At 40.4% G+C, this 12,029-nt stretch overlaps 1 protein-coding gene across 2 annotated transcripts; it reads right to left on the bottom strand.

The window, feature by feature from the left end:
* Positions 1 to 1,166: 1,166 nt before the first annotated feature.
* On the bottom strand, positions 1,167 to 11,951 carry LOC112575900 (fibrinogen-like protein 1). Of its 2 annotated transcripts, none has more exons than XM_025258041.1 (4): positions 11,819 to 11,951; positions 3,429 to 7,210; positions 2,547 to 2,643; positions 1,167 to 2,190 (listed from the first exon to the last, which is right to left on the bottom strand). In XM_025258041.1, the coding sequence occupies exons 2-4, from the start codon at positions 3,783 to 3,785 to the stop codon at positions 1,574 to 1,576; spliced, it is 1,071 nt and encodes a 356-aa protein (XP_025113826.1). In that variant the 5' UTR covers positions 3,786 to 7,210; positions 11,819 to 11,951; the 3' UTR covers positions 1,167 to 1,573. The 2 variants fall into 2 exon arrangements, with proteins under 2 accessions (XP_025113826.1, XP_025113827.1); XM_025258042.1 differs by lacking the exon at positions 11,819 to 11,951 and having other exon boundaries at positions 3,429 to 3,802; positions 4,426 to 7,315.
* Between the last annotated feature and the right edge of the window lie 78 nt (positions 11,952 to 12,029).

The raw sequence follows: 12,029 nt of genomic DNA on the forward strand, positions 1-12,029 counted from the left end.
AATCCTGACATTAACTATTTCTATTTAGCACGTGCACAAAGAAAAAAGTAAAGTATATGCAGAATCACATGATACTGTGCCAGTGTTAAAAGCTGCCTTTAGACACTCAAATTAACCTATTTGACAGTTGTATAAAACCTATCTTGTTGTATGGAAGTGAAATTTGGGCTTTTGAATCTCTTGATATTTGTGATAGGATGCAACTGAGATATTTGAAAATGTTATTAAATGTGACAACTAGCACGCCAACATGTATGGTGTTGGGTGAACTGGACACTTTTCCTGTGTCAATTTTTGCAAAATGTAGGTTACTGTGTTTTTGGTATAGATTATACATGGAACATAACTCTGGAACCCCTAAACTATCTGTTCTCTTGTTTCATCTGTGCAATTCTCTAGCTGATAGCCCACTATGTAAACCTTCCTGGGTTAGCTATGTACGTTCACTATTAGATTCCTTAGGTTTTTCCACTTTTTGGAAATTTGGCTGTAGTTTTTCTCCCTGTAATTTTAAAAACATTGTAATGCAACGTCTAAAGGATCAATTTATTCAAAAATGGAAACAAGTAATATATACAAATGAGATTTGTACCGCCTACAGCATGTTTAAAGAATATTTCAGTTTTGAGAACTATTTAATAGACCTGCCACCAGCTCTTACATCAAACTTAATAAAATTTAGTTTAAGCTATCATAAACTCCCTATTCAGCAATTAAGATATAGCGGTATACCGAGATATTTAAGAACATGTCCATTGTGTAATCTAGATGAGGTAGGCGATGAATTTCATTATTTGTTTGTGTACCCACCCTTTTTTAACTGCTTCACGGAAAGCGCTACTTCCGGTATATTTTGTAAATCATCTAAATGAATTTAAATTTCAGCAGCTAATGAATGTTAAATCCAAGCGTATACTTATTAACTTAAGCATATTTATTCAAACGGTATTTTCATTGTTTAAATAATCTATATATATTTATATACATTCATAGTGCCATGTATCTATTTACATATATTTGCTATATTGTCACCACCTGTTGTGAGCTTGTTACCGAGGTAAAATTGTGATTATGTTTTTTATAACTGTGAGGTTATGGCTAAAAATGCCCCTGGGCTTATAGCCATTAAATAAAATGTAAAAAAAAAAAAAAAATGAAGGCGATATGCGTGCATTTTTTAAAGGGGGGAGAGGAGGAGTCGAAGCTTAGTGCAAGGCAATATTTCTTAGAATATTTACATACATAATCATACACAGAAAAATGTCGACAACACACACGCACGAACATCATGATTGTACGTGTATAAGTTTATGTCGTCAACTCGAACTCAGTGCGAGAGCTGGAACCAGATACTAATTAGAAACATTTGTTACAAACGTGAGGTCACAGATTTGACCTCTGTCTGTGCATGGTAAGTAATATTTCAGAGTGTTTTCTCCGGAACGAAAATAAAGGACCTGCATATTGTTCAGTCAGATCTGGGGCAATATTATCTTGTCCAGAATTTTACCCAGCCGTTATTAAAAAAAAAATTGCAAACCATTATATCTTTAAAACAATTCCTGGTATTCGGCTATAGGCGCATCATGTAATATTTAATCTTGTTTATGGTGACGTCACCAGCGGGCACGGTCCAGGTGGGGCTGCTAGCAAAGGGGCTGTAACCTTTGCACTCTGCCCCGTACCAGCCAGGCTGCCCTCTCGCACTTGCGCAACTGTCCGGGGCCTCGTGGTCCGACGTGTAGAAGCGCACGGTTCCCGTTCCGAACCCGTTGTTGGCGTCGACCCCTGACCTGCTGGTGAAGCTGTCGTAGGTCAGAGCGTAGCTGCCGGCCTCTCCGCTGATCCGGAAGCCGTTGTAGTAGGCGCTGGCGGTGCTGTTGTACTGGTTGTACTCGTGCAGCGCGTGCAGCTGATACGACCTTTGTGACGTCATGTAAGCCAGGAGGTCAAGGCCGCTGAAGAACTCGATCTGACCGTTACACTTCTTGTCGTCCAGCCCGAAGCCTGTCTTGTACTCGCCCCACCCTCGGCTAAAATCAACACAGGGAGGGTCGCGAGCAAGGACGATCGTGAGGTTGTACCAGAACTCGCACATCACGTGGTAGGCTCGAGGAGCGCCCACCGGCTGAACGAGAAATACGCCATCTTGAGGGCGACTAGCCGCGTACTCTACCGCCTCCTGACAGTCTGCAATAGATAAATGTGTATGCGTATACGTGCTACATAAAATACTTCCTTAAAATAAAAATAACAAAGGCTTACAGCTACAAAAGAAAAAAAGCGAGAGCAAAAAATTCTCACAATCAAAAAGTTAAAACTGAAAAACAATCTTAATTACAATGGACAGAAAAGAAAAAAAACTGAGTAGGCCTACTTTCTCGCAAATTATCAAATTCTTGAAAAAAATACTATTAATTTTTTCTTCTTCATTTTTAATTTTTTTTTTTTCGAAAAAGTCTTCGCGTTCCGAAACCAAGTAGTTTCACCAGTTATGACAAGAAAACACGAGAAATGTATGTCAGCAAGGAAGTAAGGCTGTATACCTATGATGTATCGGTCACAACGGTCCCCAGCGTACCCAGCCACACAAAGACATCTGCTGCCACACCGAGTACCTCCATTCTGGCACCGACGGTCATTCTGCCGAATAAAGTAAAGAAAATGTTCAGCTCCTGGACCTGGAAACAAACGCTTAGTCTTTTTTTTTTTTTTTTTTTTTTTTCGGTTAGTTCTTTTAAATGTATCGACGTTTGAAGAAATAATATCGAAGTTCAAAGTCCGGGGTTTACACATTTTGGAGTGATGAAGATAAAGAAAAAGGAAAGCGGAGAAGAAAAAGAAGTAAAACGAATATAAGGTAGTAAATAAGAGAAGGAAAAAAAAAAAAAAGAAAAGGAAGAAAAAGACAAGGGATAAAGAAAGGGAAAAAAGAAGAAAAGGATGGAAAGGCGTCAGAAGGAAGAAAGAATGGAGGAAAGAAAGAAGAAGAAATGGATTGGGAGCAAGAATAAAAAATAAGAAGAAAGGAGACTATACAAGAAGAGTAATAGCGAAGATAGGGAAGATAAAAATAAAAAAGGAATAGGAAGAAATTAAAAGAAAAAAGTAGTAAAATACAAAGAGAAATGAAAAGAAAAATTAAGAAAAAAGTAAGAAAGTATAAAAAATAAAATAAATAAAACAAAAGAAGGAAAAAGAAAAAAAGGAAAATATAGAAAAGGAAAGAAAGAAGGATGGAAAAGTAACAATAAAATAAAAACGGAATGTATGTGAAATGATGAAAAATTATTATTATTTACGCATTCTTAAATCTCACAATTCCCATTCCCAGGCGGAAAAACTACTTATTATTATTTACGCTCTCTGAGTTTACAAGAAAAATATATCTAAACCGACTACTCTATTCATAACGACGGACAGCTTACCCTCTCCAAGTAAAAGCAATGTTCTTCTGAAGATCGAGTGTCCGGCCTGAGCCCTTGGCAGTCTTCACCGGCGATGTCCACGAGCATGGTACACTGAACACTCGTCACCACCCCATCCGTCGCCGTAGGACAGACGTTGAGTGAGTTGCACTCGGGGTGCAGGCTGCAAGACGATGCACACTTGAGGAAGGACACTTCCCAGGCTGTAAACAGAGTGGTGCCGTTGTGCACCTGGCCATCCGGGCACCTGGAGAACATGGCGAACTGAACATTGGCGGCGGCTGCTGCAGACAGCCAGGTGTGTCCCCAGCAGATGCACGTCAACAGCGGCAGTAAAACGGAAGTAGCTGCTCTCATGATGCAGTCAGATAAGTCTGAAAAAATTCCGGAACTATTCTCAGACTTTAAAATTGATCATCTTAATAGTTTATGTTGGGAACAACTACTCTTAACGATCATTTCCCATTGCACGCATAAAAAGACACTTTCTTCCATTTCAAATGTCTCAAGCTCTATTTTAGCTGTTCTTTAAGTTTATCTTTCATGTCTGAGTCACATTCCACGGCGCTTTATAGGGGTGACACGGATGAACTTAATGGTTAGTTACGAAACTGTGTGCCTCTAAACAAATTGTTTACAAATATGACAGTTGTTACGACAGGTGTATATTTTGTTACGAGGCGTAACGGACCTACAGCCTAATTCAAGTTTAACATTGTCGACATCGAAAGTGACCGACCAGGGGGCTACATTTGTTACTATTAAACCAACAATTAACTACTGTCGGGACCCAACACCATCAAAAGCCAAGCGTTGGCCAATCTTCACATTTTAGGTTCAGGTGGTTTCTGCTGCTTAAAGCCGTCACAACAAAAACCAGATCAGGTACATTGTACTATATTATATTAATTTTTTTTAAATCATCTTGCACTTTGCAGTGCTGAGTTGTACTAAAATATGTTAAACTGCCTTGCACTTCGGTATTTGCATGACTTACGTGCAGCAAGTTCAGTGAGGCGCCTTCAAGATGTTGTCGGGTGCAGGTTCAAGACCCGTGGGCCCGTGTTTGCCCGTCTGCCGCAGCAGCTGGAAAAAAATGTCGGGAGCCAGCAGCAAGTCGTGTCTTTAAAACAAACTCGCTTCCTGGGAATCGATGCAAATCAAATTTCCTTCCTTCACCCACTGACACTTGGCGGTTCCCACGTGAGGCTTGTCTTTAGTTCGAGTACACAAGTGTGTGTGTGTTATAAATAAATGGTCATACCACTGGTACTAACTTCTTGGTTTGATTGATCGATCGATTGATTGATTGATTGATTGATTGATTGATTGATTGATAGAATGTTTTAAAGTTTGCTCATAAGTCATGGAGGAAGAAGGTAAAAAAATAATAAAAGAAGAATTCATTGACTCTTGTAGTCCACCTGTATGGCACATGCCAATAATAGGATGCATTACAAACCATTACTATGATGTCAAGCATTACAAAGCATCTGCATTTGTAATTTATGTCTACTGATCTCTCATCTTGAAAATCTGGTAAATTTTATTTTGTATAAGTGACCGTCTTCTGACAATTCATTAGAATTGTAATATCAGACCAGAAAACCATTGATGCTTTGTGCATCTTGTGTTCTGTGTAAACAATGGAGCTAATCTGACCACACCACATCTTTCCACCAAGGCCAAGATCATATCATCATGCCAAACAGCAACTAAAAAATGGAGCAAGTTTGTAAAATTAATTAAAAAAATAAAGCTCATCATACATTACTGAAGAAGGCGAAGCTGGTTTTACAATTCGTATTTAAATATAAGAAACAGGACAGACGAGTTTTTAATATTTGCCTGAAGCAAAGCAGCTGAGCTGAAGGTAAAAACACTTATAAAAACTGTTTTACACGATCATAATATATTACAACTGTCCAGAGATTATACTCACAATCTTAACATCTCTAAGCAATTGTCATACAGCTTCTAAAAATGAAGCTGTCAATTTAATTTCATTGTTTCACTTAGCTAAATCATAAAAACTTTGTGTCATCAAGGGGTGTGTTTCAACATGTAAACAGAAATAGATAAAGATAAAAAAATGAAAAGAGCTGAGAAGCAAGAAAATATATATAAAAAAAAAAAAAAAAAAGCTTGAGACATTATATATAAGGGTACATGAAACTGAAGGAAAGACAATCAATTAAATGCAATGTAAATTGTGGAGTCCAGTAAAAGGACAAAGTGACAGCAAACACAGAAACTGACAGTCAGGATGTCTGCTTATCTTCTTCTTGCAATTTATGGTTCGGGTTGCGTGACATCAGTTTAAATTTTCAAAATCTTCATAAGTACATCGCACTGAACCTTGAGTACATTGGTCCTCCTGTAAGCCCTCACACATAACGGCTGATAATGATGTTTATTCAAGGGTCTCTCTCACACACTCTCTTTTTCTCTTCTAAATTTTTAATTCGGAATTTAAAAAAAATGGTTTGATTTCTTTCAGTTGGTGTTTTCCTATGAACGTCTGATCTTTATTGTCTTTATAGATTCTTGCCTCCGTACCTGTGGTTGCTAAGGTAACTGCGTAAATATGCCACAGTTTATAGTTACTTTCCGCTCCTGCAGCTTCCCAGCTGATCTTTGACCTGATCATTTTATTTCCCAGTTGATTTTCTTTTTTAATTCTCTTTCATTGGACAGACTGTAGCCACGACCTCGAGTTCATCGCGAATGGACAGGTGGCTTGTACCCAAAGTCGAGCTAGAATATAGCATATATACGCGATATTGGAAAATACTAGACTTTGGAGGGATAGGAGATATCTGGAGAGAAAACCCGCTTCTGCAGATGGCGAATGGGAACTGATGCCCACTCGCCTTCGTTCAAAAGGTACCCAAACACAGGTACCCGTATGTCTGTCACCAGTGGGAATGAAAAATAAAATAAAATAAAAATAAGCGAGAGGAATAAAAACCAAGTTTAAAAATTCCATTGCCATTGTTTCTGTCATTTGGGTTGTTTAACTTTGTCTCCTTTCTTGTTCTCTCTCTCTCTCTTCTCACAAGGGAGAACACACAAACAAAACCACGGATGCTGAGCTGGTCCTAACCCTTTTGATTGTACAAGTCTTCTCCCCGTCCAGTTCTCAGTTTTGTCGACTCAGAAGACGCAAGCACCGATGGCCTCCACCCGGCATCATTGTCGGGTTAGATAAGAGAAGAAAAGACCGTGGGGGCACTATGTTGCAGCCGTGTACTTTAGGTCAGTCATCAGGAGGGAATGAACTGAAAATGTTAAATATTATTATCCCCTCCAATGAGTAGAGAAAGATAAAGAGATGAAAGCAATAAACATCAACTGTTTTTAAATTCAGTTATCTGTCTGGTTGTGTCATTTCTGCTGTTCATCCTTCTCATTTTTCTTTTTCTTTATTTATTTCATGGAAAATACATTCATTCATCAGTCCTAACCACGACAGTTTGTTCACATAGAAACCGTTTCGCCTCACCTTTCGCAGACCTCACAGCAAGTACTTGTCGGGTGAGAAAGATGTTTTATTGTTAGCCCTAACAGTCGGCAGTGTTTGTGTACTTCTGTCGATGTAACAACTGGGGGCATAAGTGACCCCTAGCTGTCTGACCCCGTGTACTTCTTCCTACCCCCGGATGAAACCATTTTAAAACGCCCACAAGAAGGTCAGACCATATCTGAAGTAACGGTTTCTTGTGCCGTTCGTCGCATGATGTTGTCGACTGCCACTGCCATATTTTCTCCACTTCCATCACCTGCAGATTCGACAATTTCTCATCTTGGACACTGGCCTCATGGCGACTTCTAATACCACCTACAAACACTTGTCTCTAGAGTTATGTGTGTGGGGAAAGCATGTGTGCATTTAAATGTGTGTATGTGTGTGTGTGTGAGAGAGAGAGACAGCGCGTTTGTGTGTGTGTTTTGCATGCTTGTCGGATTGCTATCACTCTTGTAAAGCGCGTTGAGCCTACATGGGAATAGTGCTATATAAACACAATAATATTATTACAATGAAGCATGCAGTTAAAATGTAACTACATACATGTATTGTCCTACAGGTCAATTTTTTTTAAGGCCAGAGGAAGTTTCTTGCATGACGTCAGCTCACTCATTTAAAAAAAAACATGCAAAAAACAAAACAAAAAACATGCAAAAAACAACAAAAAAACAACAAAAAACAAGCCTGTGTGTTTGTGTGTGTTGGCTTCTGCGTGTATCTGATCTCATCCTTAGGTAGCTTTCTTTGAAGTCCTGTAACATGAGAGGCGCTCTGTGCAAGTCTTATGCATGTTCCCAGCAGTTTTAGACACTGTTTCCCATCGTAGTCGCAGCGGTCCGGTGGCGCAACGCTTAACGCCTGTCGCCAATACAGTGAAGGTTGGCTGCCCAGAGTTCATTTCTCGTCTCGGGCACCCTGTTCTTTCTCTGCACGTGGCATCTGTTTGCAGGGCTGGCTGCTTGCCGTAATATAGCCTTAGTTGCTGACACGGCGTAAAACACCAATTCCTCCCTCCCATCGTAGTCCGTGCCCTAGCTCAGGGGTCGACTTGAAGTCGTGCACGTGCCCCTCGGTTAGCGCTAAGTGGTGCATCTACCCTCGGAACTAAAATTATGCTTCACGTGGCCTCCGGTACGAGAACTGAGTATTAAAATTATGCAAGTTCTTGGTGACCTTTGGAAGCATGTAAAAACTGTGTGTATGTGCCTAATTAACTTTTTATTTGCTTACCAACGAGCCTTTCAGGACAGATGTCCATAGGATAAAAAAAATATTGGAATATAATTAACCAGTCCTGAACTAATGACAAGAATAAAAGTATAATATAAACGCAAAGTTCACGCTGACATGCCATCAGGCCTCGAAGAATGTCGGCCACCCAAAATGAGAAAAATCAGTCACGAGGTGGGTCATAAATAAATCTGTTTACTTTTGTTTCTCCTTCTGATCTTAACTTTCGTCACCTATATATCTCCTTGTCGCTGCATTCTTATATTGGCGATATGGCAATAAAAGAAATCTGTGAGTGTGTGTGTGTGCTGGTAATGATTTGCTACACTATTCTTTATTGTTAGAATAATAATTGTTATAACTAATAATTGTAATTATAACAACAAGAAGAATCAATGAATTTTTAAAAACTCCGCTCAGTCAGGCTCCTACGAAATGTTACAAAATCTCCCGACACTCTAACAAATTGAAAGAATATCAGGTGCATCTCCATCTCCTCCCTCCACTACAGACTCATGCCTAATGTCGAAGAAAATAATCTTCAAAGACTATCCCCACAGAGGCACAGTAAGTACATAAATTAATCCTCATTGACACGCCCTACACACACAGTATAAATGAGTGACCGAATCACAACCTGATGAGAGGGACGGAGAGAGAAAAACAAGGCAAGGTCTACATACAAACTTTGTATATATGCAAACACTAGTTATTTACTTTTTAAAGATTATGCTAGTATCGTATTACCACCAGAGGAGGGGTTAGGAATACGCGGGGCCTGGGGCCGACCATCCGCGCGGGGTCGGGGTAATGGAGTATGTGTATCAATATCCCTATTGATATGATGCCGGAAGCACTGATTTATATACACTTAGATAGGCTGGATCAATTGCCCGAAATAACTCACCCCCAGACGCCGCCGCTGATTACAACAGACATATGACTCAATAAGTGTTTAAACTGACCATGCGTATCACTCACATAATCTATACATATTAGCAGTGTTGTCCATAGGAATGGGAATCCCATGGGAAACGTCCCATGGGATGGGATGGGACGGGACAGCACACACTTGTATTTCCCATGGTAGTCGATACTTGATATTGCAAAATAAATTTACTGTTATTTCATTCATCAAGGATTTAAATCTTTCCTCTGAATCATCTATTGTATGTGAAGTAGCAGGAATTATAGAACAAAAGCCGAAAAGTGGTTTTCAGTGTTGTCCATAGGATTGTTAATACCATGGGAATCCCATGGGAAACATCCCGTGGGATGGGACGGGATGGGACAGGCATAAATTGCCATGGGACGGGATAGAAAAATATGTCCCATGGACAACCCTGCATATTAGTAAAAACTCAATAACACAATCGATGAGCTGCTCGATACACATATTCCAGGATTGAAGCAGCGTTTGTCATCAACCTTTTAGTAGCACAACCGACAGCTGCCTGCTACACCACCTTCTGTCAATCCCTTCCCGCTACCTCCTTGTACTGAGCTTTCCAGCTTTGTTCTATACCTCCATACCTCCATCCCAGTGACGCAGGCAGATGCTCGGTTTGGAGGGAACTTAATTCAAGCTGACAGCGAACGATCTTCACAATCTTGCCTCAGAATCTTTTTTTGATGGGGCGACTGTATGTAGCTGAGCTTTATCAAGGGCTCTTATACTTGTGTTTTATGTCTCCGTTCGCGTTCCGTGTTCTCTCTTTTCTTTCCTATTTATTCGTTTATCTTTCTAAAAAAAAATTAAAAAAATTCTATGTATACATCTCCCTTTTCTCCGTCTCTCGTTCCCTCCTCTCTCTCACACACACAGGTGCACAATTTACGCAATATTAAGTGTATAAATCATACTGAATTAAGGTGCATCGCACTCCCTGCCCTATAACCGTAGGGAATGTTGCCTAGTTTTCGACACCTGTTAAAAGGATATGTAGGGCACTTATCGATCTAGGCTGTTGAGGTTATTATTATTATTATTGTCACAGCTGTGTTATAAACAGAGGTGTGATTCATTTTTCTCTCACCTTCTCTCATATACACACTGAGTCGGCTGTTGTTGGCGATAAACTTGACAAGATATTGCCCTACTCCTCCTCCTCCTGGAAACAATGCACAACGATGTTGAGACCACGTGACAGTCTGTGTGAGGAGGTAGGGTGGTATAGGGGTGAGAGAGGAATGGGGTATCTGCAACACAATGACCGTCTACCCACTGACTCTGACACAGAGGCAACAGAGATGCCGAGAGCAACGCGCCATCCGACTGATATCTCGCTCAGATAACAACGGGATTATGATTATCTAAAGAGGACGATAGTCATCATTTACATAATTATTGTTCAGTTAATTACCTGTGCGGGGTTGTTGACCTATGCTGAGCGCAGATAACCTTTTAATACGTTTATTTTTATTTCTGTTTATGGCATCTCAGGCGTTAGAGGATATGGGGTGGGGGGTAGGGTGTTATGGTTGCTGGCCGATATAACCGTTTGTTGATCCGACCACAGACTGTGAGGTGATTTCGAAATATGGGTAAAGGAAGAGGGGAGGAGGAAACCAGAACAGAAACCGGAGAAACCCGGCCCCGACGTCCAGCCCTGCGAACAGGTGTCGCATACAGAGGCCGTCCCGAGACAAGATCTGAACCCCAAACCTCTCACTGCAGACAAGTGAGTGTTTTAACAATAGTCAATACACTACCGTGGGCCCCACTAACAAGACAAGATAACGACTTCTACTTTTTAACCTGTCTCCCTGGGTGTTTGTGCTGGTCACAGACCGCCATCGGGTGCTACCTGTGTCACATTCAACTGAGTAGTTGTTCGTGCACGAGTGCAGTTTGGTCGAGACTGAATTCCTTTGAGGAGGAACGAACAGGCGACTTGCCAAACACCTTTGCGATATACACACTGACCAAAACACTCGCTGGCCAGCCTGCAAGAACTCATGGGAAGAGAGTAGAGCCCCTTGCGGGTTTTGGAAGAGGAGCCCCAATGGATCCTGCTGGGAATTCCCTGAGTACCCATCATTTCCCACGAAAGCCCCAATAACAAACCCACCAATCACTTATGTGCAATTGTCGTTTCCAGCGAAACCACCATCAACTTCCTCCAGCTTGCTGCATCCCTCACCCTATCTCACACTTTTACTCACACTGGCACACCATAAAGAAAACATTCAACAGCTTTTTCAAAATCTCTTCGCTTCCTCACTACGCACAACTAGTAGGCAAGAGATATGATTAAACAATTTTATTATTGACAACTAAAACTATTTTAACAGTTTACATTACTTAAAGCATTAAAGTTGTTTATGAACATACAAGCATTCATCCAATTATTTACATAAAAATTACAGTCAAAAATTTTTTTACCGCATGAAAGTTATTTTTGAAATAATTATTTATAACATAAAGTCAAACAATTTATTTATATAAAAGATAATCAGAAAAATATGACCATCAGACCTGCCGGTTACAACATTAAGTTAACATTTCACAAATAGCTCTACAATAGCTATACATGATCATAAATTATTCATGACTATCCACTGTTATAAAGTACAGTTGTTTTAATGGCATCTTTCACTCAACACGAAAGACTTATTTATTAAGACTTACTTCACTTGGAGATGGACGTACAGTACGCTGGTCAAAGGCGAAGACTGAACCCTGACCCTGAACCTTGACTTTTCGCACCTACACGCTGGGAGGAAAACAGAGGGGGAGGGTGCGATCACGTGTCCCTGCGAAGTCGAGCGTGGCTGTGGAGAAGAAGCTCGACGTATCATCACCGCCCAGAGGTCATGACCTGTATCAACTTTGGTCAGTG

This window comes from Pomacea canaliculata, linkage group LG11 (genome assembly GCF_003073045.1).
Source record: "Pomacea canaliculata isolate SZHN2017 linkage group LG11, ASM307304v1, whole genome shotgun sequence".
In the NCBI taxonomy this organism is placed as follows: domain Eukaryota; kingdom Metazoa; phylum Mollusca; class Gastropoda; order Architaenioglossa; family Ampullariidae; genus Pomacea; species Pomacea canaliculata.

Excerpts from the sequence above, each read along its gene's own strand:
- LOC112575900 (XM_025258041.1), bottom strand. The coding sequence starts at position 3,785 with ATGAGAGCAGCTACTTCCGTTTTACTGCCGCTGTTGACGTGCATCTGC. Across the intron at positions 2,644-3,428 it reads ATTGCTTTTACTTGGAGAGG|AATGACCGTCGGTGCCAGAA; the intron begins GTAAGCTGTCCG and ends TTTATTCGGCAG. Across the intron at positions 2,191-2,546 it reads TTGTGACCGATACATCATAG|ACTGTCAGGAGGCGGTAGAG; the intron begins GTATACAGCCTT and ends TATCTATTGCAG.